The 9,696-nt window shown below is 35.8% G+C and overlaps 1 protein-coding gene across 1 annotated transcript in view; it reads left to right on the top strand.

Annotated features, from left to right (window-relative positions):
* Positions 1–9,696, top strand: part of LOC105364617 (uncharacterized) — a gene marked incomplete at its 3' end in the record, with an annotated part of 14,710 nt that overhangs the window by 785 nt on the left and 4,229 nt on the right. Inside the window, exons 2-6 of the mRNA XM_011502596.1 lie at positions 4,794–4,816; positions 5,591–5,661; positions 6,862–7,219; positions 8,185–8,681; positions 9,156–9,403. Coding sequence (XP_011500898.1) covers positions 4,794–4,816; positions 5,591–5,661; positions 6,862–7,219; positions 8,185–8,681; positions 9,156–9,403 — 1,197 coding nt within the window. The remainder of the gene's footprint in view (positions 1–4,793; positions 4,817–5,590; positions 5,662–6,861; positions 7,220–8,184; positions 8,682–9,155; positions 9,404–9,696) is intronic.

Here is a 9,696-nt window from a genome sequence, read left to right as displayed (position 1 = left end):
AGATAGAGAGATAGATAGATAGATAGAGAGAGAGAGAGAGAGAGGGTGTTGAGATGGGGGGATAGGGGGAGTGATAGGGTGTGTGTGAATGCAAGTGTATTGGGTTGGCGGGGGATAGAGAGAGAAGAAGAAATTGAGGAAGCACGATAGGTTGATTGGTCGCGTCGATAAGTCATTCTTGCCAATATAGTGGCATCGTTCGATTTCTTATTTTCTCTTTTCCATGTGCACGATTACGTTGCCGTTTACTCCGTTGGAGTGTAAAAATATATGCGTCAGATAAAATAAACGATTTGGCTCAGCCGGTCGTGCGGGAAGTTGGGAAACGTAGGAGTGGAGCTCGAGCTTAAAAACATCGGAAGGCGATATGTTCAAGTAGAAACGGTCGTGTCAGTAAGACATGTGCACTGGTCAAATGTTATTCTTATTTTAGATTCTTACAATACGCATCGCTTGTTTGTTTGAAAAAATCTCTCCGCATTACCGTTTTACTAAAGTCCGTGAATTTATTATCATTAGCGCTTGATTCGTTATTCCATTCATTGTGTATGATAACAATGTTGAGCTTATTGATGTATTGCCGATAGATTTTGGAAGCATTCGATCGCGTCTCGTAAATAGCCGATTAAAGCACTTGGTAATCTTGTAATATCGATATATTTATTCATGTAAAAATTATATTCGAGCGTCAAATGAGAACTACGCACAATTTAGTTTAGATTACAAATGTTACAGGTGTACTGGTCGTGCGGCTTTAGATTTATTAAAAATTGGAAAGATTATTAATTTTGTCAAATAAGAGTAGTCTTACGTCGAAATAATACTCATAAATAATATTTTTGTTTAAACACTATTATCTTATTTACCCTCGATAAATAATATCTTAAAAGAAAATTTATGTCGTTCAAGCTAATCATGATTTATGAAACTTTTATAGGAATAAGATGAATTCTGGGTTACATTTAAAATAAATTTCACTTATTATATGCTAGATATAATTATTAAAATATCTATTATAATGGACTGCCGAAAAGCCTATCAAAATCTCAATAACATAATGGTGAAAATTTAAAACTGTAAATTGATTTATAACCGCGATTGGTGTGGTTTCATCAATTCGAGGGTTTCTGACAAATTATATAAGTAAAATTATGGCAACACGAGTAGAATAGATCATAGTCATAAATAAGCTTTTACTGTTCAAAAGTGCATAATGATTATTATATATTCACGAATACAATCAATGTTAAGGTTGACGTATCGAATTTTCTTTCTTTTTCTTTTTACATAGCAGTACTTAACGCTCGTCGCTTATGCAAATCTTGAGCTTTATAATGAAGATGTTTTGAGAAGGCGATATTTTATAGTTCTGGTGGAAATCACTTTCTTAGCATTGCTACGGCATCAATAAGATTTAGAATAAAAAAAAATACTCAAAACAAAGTTTATTTTAATGCATTTCATTCTATTTATAAAAGATTCATTTTAACATCGAGTCCAGAATTAACTATGAAGTTAAAGAACATTTCATTTACCTTTGAATGCTATACTTATAATTTTTTTTTTTTTTGCTTTACATGAATATACCGTAACCTAGAACAATGATTTAGTATCAAATTTGTTTAATTTAGGAAGTATTCGTAATACTTGTAATAGGCAGTATAGTATTAGAAGAAAATAATATTGTAAATTTTTTGACTATGGACTATTTTTTTTCTTCCTTGCATAATGATTATTTTAATAACTATTAAATACTGTATTCGATGAGATAGATTTATGTTATTTTACTATATTATTAACGGTAATGTATCTGTAATTGATTATTTGTTTTTATAAGAATAATGCATCATTTTACGATTTATTTTAATGATAATTTTCGTCCAATTATTTCATAATAATTTCAGAGTTTAATTGAAATTCTTATTGTCTATTTTTTTTAATATTTTTTTTTGTTTAAATATATTTAATAATTATGATATAATCAATTAAATAAATATTTGCATAATGTAATTTACTATAGTAACTAAGTAAAAAACATTAATCTTATAATATACATTTATTAATTGAAGATGTGTATATACGTATGTGCGCAGGCGTAGTAATTCAACTAATTGTAATTATAAGATATAATAGCATTCAAAATAATAGGAAATTATTAGAAAGGGAAGTTGGCCACTAGGGTCTACATAATTTATTTCCATTTAATTATATTCGTTACTTTTCTAAATATGCGTACCAGTGGGTAATGAAAAATAGCGAAGATTAGATGAAAACGAGTTTCAAAGTGTAGCTGTCGAATTATAAAAAGTGATTTTTTATCCTCTCAAAGTAATTTATTTTCTAACACAATACCGTTAGGCGATAGTTAATTTGTTGAAAAAAATCGTTATAATATTTTTAATGTAATTATACTGTGCAAATAATTAAAAAAATAAAAATATAAATGTTATATGTTACTTTTTATACAGTAAGTCTTTTGCTTAAAGTGCAATTATACTTTATTCAAAGAAATATGAAATACAAAATAATGCTGCTAATAATTTGTAAAAATTTTGAGTAAATTTTTTCATACTGTTCAATTAAATATGCGCACAAGAATATTTATAAAATTGAATAAACACATTAAGCATTATGCCAACATCGCCTTCAATCTAAAGATAAATGAAAATAGAAATATTATTTCTTTGAAGAAGAAGTAACAGTTTCTTTTATAATTTTTCAATCCGAAGAATTCAAATTTATAGTATTTTCCAACTAATTAATTATTTTGAAATGTTCTCCTGTTTTCTATTCTCTTAAAAAACTAGGAACGATTTTGTAGCTTAAATATCTTTAAAAGGTGACGTCATGAGTTTTTATAACTCATGACGTAGAAAAACTTGTGAAATTTACTATTTTTAGCAAGGACATAGAATTACAATGAAAATGAAAGATATATGCTAATTTTAATTATTTGGTTACAGGAAATATTTATATTGACATTACGTTTATCCACGGTTTGGTGTATTTAGTTATTATCCGAATAATTCAGACTAATAAGGAATACCGTAATTTTCAATTAATGGTACTGTTTTTTTATTCAACTGTAAAAAAAATCCATGATTTTTGAATGATAATGTACAATAATGATTCCATTATTAGTCCTCTTATCTTCAATTAAAGCAAGTGAATTGCGCATTGTAAATTAGTATTTTAAGCTGAAAAAAATCAGATCAGATAAAGTTGATACGTGTATTTCTGAGAATAACAAGAAAGGTTTTTTCTGCACTATCAGGCTATCCCAAACAACAGAAAGCCGCATGTGGAAATTCAGTAGCTAAGGAGCATTTTTTACATTTTGCGTTCATCACGTGTCTATGTCTCGAAAATGTCGGTGAAAATAAAGAAACTCCTTCTCCGGTCATGCAAGATTCGTCGGCAGGATCCCTCTCTCCACTTTCTTGTCCCCCACTACCAACCGAAAAGCATTCTTCAATCGCTGTCTCTCTCTCTCTCTCTCTTTTCATTCTCTCGACTCGGAGGCAGAATCGCGAGATCGTTGAGGACCTTGTCCGAGTGGCCTGGCGTTGAGGCCACTTCCTTAAAAGGCATACGGCACCGCTGGAGTGACTACGCCGCGAGACAGTCGGTACGCGCAAATCCGCCGGAAAAGTCGTGAAAGCGTCGTGACTATCGGAAATGTGAGCTCCTCGTACTACGTGTAAAGAGTCTAATCGCCAGTGCGTCACAAGGCGAGAAGAGCGAAGAGCGAAGGTAAGTTATAAACGCGGCTTAGCTCGGACAGCCTAGGGGGTCAAGTGCTCACCGATATTCATATTTGGCTAAAATTAGTAACGGCATGGGGTGGTGGGCGAGCGAGTCGGGGAGAAGAGAGGCTTTTCAAGGCTTTACCCGGCTTTTCAGGGGGAAAAAAAAGCCGCGGCCAAAAATACGCGCCGTTACATTTGATGCCCCGTGAAATACTTGTATCGGTGAAGTATTGGTGCGTGCGCCGAGTCTCTGATTCATTGGCCGAGCATTTGTTATTCGGTCGGGCGGAGATGGGAGATGATGCAAGGGACGTATGCTCGGTATTTCAAGTTTTGTTTTGTTTTTTTTTTTTTTCATCACCTTTCTCTTCTGATACCATTACCTGATACCTCGTTTCTTCCTGTGCCGCCTTATCTGTTTCCTTTTGTGCTTGACTTCGTCTGGACTGAAACCCATGCGTAGGATGCGTCATGCGAGGGTCGATTTGTATCGGCTCCACCCTAATCAACATGTAAATAATAGAATATTGGAGATTTTTCGCTCAATGCCACGGCTTTTGCCGCATTGTCGAAAGTGTTTAATGCACGAGACGAGTCGACTTACCATTCCACGTGATTATCTACTTAATAGTTCCACATTAAGTAAGTAGAACTTGGGCATTGAGCGAAATTTACGAGACTCGTCAAACAAGTCGTTTAATCGAACAAATATGCCAAATTTAACTGGTTGTTTTGTTTAATAAATGCATAAAAGAACTGACAAAGTAACGCTCATAATTTATCAGAAATGCGTCTTAATTCGTCATAGGCGTCGATAATAAAATCGTTACTTTCGTAAACAATGTCCTGATATAATTTATATGTTTATAATTTTTCATTACATAAATGTATTAAAATGAAATGTTTCGTTCTATTTAATGGTAGTTTGTTTAGACAACACAGAGCTATCATCTGTAAAATTGGGCTTGTTGGATAAAACATTTATATTTAATTTTCACTTTCGCTTACATTTATATCTAATTATCATTATTTATTTTGTTTCAGATATTCAGCGGGTGCGGTATCAGGTATTGCCACATATATTCTGTAATAATTATCCTTTCCGAGCTTTACTTAACATCCTCGTGGTCGTTTTGAATGAGTTCGCTCATAACAATGCGGTTTTTCCTCAAAATTAAATTTTTTCTCACAATGGCCGCTTGGGATTATCGAACGTCAGTGTGCAATGATAAAAGGTGCGCGCACGTGTGCTCGAGTCAATGTACGCAAACGAAAATAGACAACAAAAATACATAATACAACGGTTATGCAACGGGTCTATGACCATCTCGTTCCTGTAGAATCGCTTTTTTGAAAATCCTGTTGCGTCTTATGTTCCCTCGAGTCCAACGCCGCTGAAAGCGCGCGAAATAGCCCTGGTTTTCCGGAAGCAACGCGGATAAAATAATTAGTAGAGATAAAAAAAGAATCGAGGAGAGGCCGAATACGCTGTGTAAAGGTCGCAGCTCTGGTATCTCTCGTCTCTCCTTTCTCTCTCTCTCTCTCTCTCTCTCTCTCTCTCTCTCTCTCTCTCTCTCTCTCTCTGTTACTCTCTCATATAAACGGTAATTCACGGCTATACTTACTTACGACCTACTTACGAGTATCGTGATTAATCAAGGTTACAAAATGCGACCGAGACGACGAGCATACTAGTGATACATTTGCGTTTACGTGTATTTATATATATATATATATATATATATATATAGCGCTAGGTTACTTTCCCATTACACGATGATGACATTGCACCACAAAATAAGACCAAGACTGAAGCGATGTAACTTTGGAATATTCTTTAGGGCCGCCTCCGCCGCCTCCGCCACCGGTACCTGGACAAGTGCCAGCCCTCAGGATTAACACTGCGTCAGAAGTAAGTGTGGGGTACAAAGCGTCCAGATGTTTGTTATAGCTTTTGGTTTTTTTAATCAGAGAGCATGCAAAAATTGCAAAATCGTTCACAGTGACAAGACGATTGTCGCTTACATTTGAGTTTTAAGTGTACATGCATCGGCCGCAATTCGCCCATATCCATACATTTACGTTAATTCAAATTCAAACTGCATTGTTTCATTAATAATAGTTTGTCAGTTCGTTCGAATATATTAATTTTTAGTGATATTTTACCATGCGCAACCTCATGACAATCACGGTGATCGTCGCAATCTCGCAGCTTTATTGGTTTATTTTATTTATTTGCTTGGTGCAATATAATTTATTTGCCTATTAGGATAGAGTAACTAAATTATTTTACGAGCGATTTTTCAACGAAAGCTCAAAGTGTTCAACTGTTATGCTCCCATCATAATTTAACAGTACATGTATGCAGATATTTTTAAAGATCATGTGTAAGATATAAAAATATATTAATAAAAATGACTTTTGTAAAAAGATCTTTTAATAAAACTTCCCAAGCTTCACATTTTCGATGATTTTTTGAATATAATTATTTTTGAAAATACATTTCACATTCATACTCTAATAATAAAATCTCAAAAAAATTTATTTTTACACTTATATAAGTAAAGTCTTTTATAATGCTTGAAAATATACGCGAATACATGTTTACGGGTTTGCACACGCATGCTGTGCCTGCTTTTTGTGCATATTTTCGGATCGCAACGACATTACAGAAACGACATTACAAATTTTAATATACCCGCGGTTATTTTCCTCATCGTTTACCCAAGTTTTACGTAAACATATTTTGTTTTAACGCGTTCGTGCACTTTCAGTATTTATTTGCTTATTATTTCTTTTTTTTTTTTTTTTTAAGAGCAGAAAAGCCATTAAACCTTTATGGTAGAATTCACCGTTCTTAACTCATTTGAAAGTATTGTAAAATTAACTCTACTTTAAATTATTATTCGTCTTTTATGTTTTATCCAATCGTATATTACGAAATTGAAACGCAATTATTGTAAACGTTCCGGCAACGCATTACCAACAACTTTTATCGGATCTTACTAATAATCTGCATTATGTGAAATCTATGGCTAAGACGCTGCCGCGAGTATGACAAGCGTGAATTTTGAGTAGCACTCGACCTTGAGGCGTTTTTCCATGGTTGCAGGTAGGTCCGAGGAAATCGCAGCTTGGTCCGCAGGATCCATACGAGCCGCCGGCAGCCATTCAGAACGCGATGATGACGAAGGATAAGAAGCCATTCACGTATACGCCGGGCATGGGAGGTAAGCTCGATCTCTCGCAGATCCGTAGTCCGCGGATGGCACGGCGAGTCGCCAAGAACGCCAACGATGAGGGCATCGAGGGTCCACCAAAGTCCGCTCTCGCGCAGACTCCGCATCAGCAACACCAGTCTACCGGCATATATGCGCAGCCCCAGGTTGCCGTGCCGGTCTTTCCGCAGGGAATACCACAGCAGCCGCCCATTAATCTCAAGAACAGTACACTCCCACGCTCCCTCCCCGGTATATTTGCTACACTACTTTCTTTTGGAATTATTGATTCTGGATTGAATCCTATTGATACTGGATATTTGTTGGTTAGTTTGTTGCCGGCCTCTATATAATTATATAAATGGCTTTGCTAGCTTGGTCGAGAACTGGAATCATTGATAATTAGGCGATGAAAAGAGCGAAAAATTATGAGCGGCAGATTTGTGTTGACGTAAGGTCACTTGCAATTTTTTACGAGAGTTATGCTAATATTGATTTGTGAGAAAGTCACGCAGTTCACTAAGCAAGCATTTAGTTGAGCAGCTCTGTCGAGTTTATTTCTGAAATGTAAAACTATTTATTACGCCAAGCTTACAGCTTATTGTACAAAACATATAATATTATTTTAAAGGTTAGAGGATATTTCGATATTAAATACGAAAAGAAATATTATATAAAAATTCGGTGTGAAATCATGCAGTGCTTTACCACTAAATTTCTTCAATGAAACTGAAAAACAAAACCAAAGTTTTATCAATAGCCTGAATTTTTCCGTAGCATATTTGTAAAAACTCTCTATAATTAAATTGCGCCCGATCCGATCTCTTGCAAATTTCAATAAATAATTAAGAAATTTGAGGTAAAAAGAGTGGGGAGAAATCTCGTGATATTTAAAATGTCTTATCTCAACACCAAGTGGCTTAAATTATCCATATAAATCACTTTAATTACATTTGGAAATAAAAACAAAAAAGCAAAACGAAAAAAAGATGAAAAAAAAAGTAACAAAATAAATAAATGTAAGAGAGGGTAAGAGTACGAATGATTGCCCATCAAGTTCTCATATTTCTCGCCACAGCATTTCCTATACGGCATTCTTCGACAATGTGTTCGTGCCAAAGATAAAACAGCTGTATCCAGTGATATTTCGAAATACAATTTTTTTTTGTTTTTGTTTTATTCGCAAGCATATGTTTGGATTCTACATTTTATATTAGGAGGAGGAATCATCGTTCCCGTTATAGAAAGGCAAGCGGATCCCGTACCGAGGCCAGTTGTTAAAGTCGAGACGAAGATTCAACCAGTAGCCAATAGTTCACCGGATACCTTAACACCGCCGATGTCGCCGACGCAGGTGACATTGTCGAAAGCCCCGACGCCCTGGATGCAAAAGCAAGCGAAGCAGTCGGAGGAGCTCCCAGAATGGGCAAAGAGGACGGGTGGGAGTCCCGGTCAGGACGGGCCATTCCCCGATCCGAGCAGCCCCTTACTCCACGAGTTTTCAAGCTCACCCCGGCAAATCGTCAATCTACCGAGACAGCAACAGCAACAGTACCAACAGCAATCGCCACAGCAGTATCAGCAACAGTACCAACAGCAATCGCCACAGCAGTATCAGCAACAGTACCAACAGCAATCGCCACAGCAGTATCAGCAACAGCAGCAGCCAATGCGACCGGTGCGCCAGGATAGCGAGCGTATCATACCCATTCGAGTAAGTTTCCTCAAATTATTCCTACGGCTCGCACATGCCTATTAACAAGCCTATTTATTATTTAAAGTTTATTATTTAAACTCTTACGCATAGGAGGTAGAATTTTATCATAATACCGTGCATTGGGGATTCGTAAGCTACGCTCTCCTGCTAGAGTGATCAAATTTTTTGCCGCGACGTATAATAGACAGTTTTATGCATGTCCAGTATAATTGATTGAATTTTTAAATTTTTAGAGACGGGTTTTAAATCGAATGCTTAATCAGATTTTATAATCCGGGCTCTTTTATCATTAAATTGCCATTTACAAGTAAATTATAACACGGCTTTTATCGTGTCATATATGTTTTATCGAATTGCAAAATTGTTACCCAAATTTTCAAGAGAATCGCTCTTTCTATTCGTCCACAATTCGTTTCACCTGTAATGCACGTGCAGTACTCCTTCCGCGATTAATCGCTAGTCCAATTTCAGATCGAGGACAGGCCATCGGTGTTCAGCGCCATGAACGAACCCGGACATCATCAATTAATGAATTCGGCTCCTCATCATCAGTCCCGTTGGGGAAATCCAGTTGGACAAAGCGGGTATCAGCAAGCACAAGGAGGAACTCACATAATACCGATTCAGTTGGACGGACAACAGCAATATCAAGTGCCAAATACTGTTCCCTCGCACAATATTGCCAATAACAATCAGACACAGTACAATCAAGCGAACAGGTAATCGAACGAATGGCAATCCATGTTTTTATACATAAGTTGCTCGCGACAATTTGAAAGAAACTTAATATTCACTTAAATTTCTCGTGTTTATTATTGTTCTTATAAGATATTTTGTTTTCTCGCGGCTCCAATATTCCGTATTTGACTGGCACATAAATATGCATCGATTTAAGTATGCTTTTAACGCTTTCTTAACGCATCCTAATTCACGAGCTTTATCAATACGAAATTCATTATCGGAATGAGGATGTTTAATGGCTTTTATTTGCGTGCTCCCGGGCCAAAACCAG

This window comes from Ceratosolen solmsi, unplaced genomic scaffold (assembly GCF_000503995.2).
Source record: "Ceratosolen solmsi marchali unplaced genomic scaffold, CerSol_1.0 scaffold39, whole genome shotgun sequence".
Taxonomy (NCBI): domain Eukaryota; kingdom Metazoa; phylum Arthropoda; class Insecta; order Hymenoptera; family Agaonidae; genus Ceratosolen; species Ceratosolen solmsi.
The sequence above is the reverse complement of the archived record's forward strand: the minus strand, read 5'-3'. Positions and strand labels throughout refer to the sequence as shown.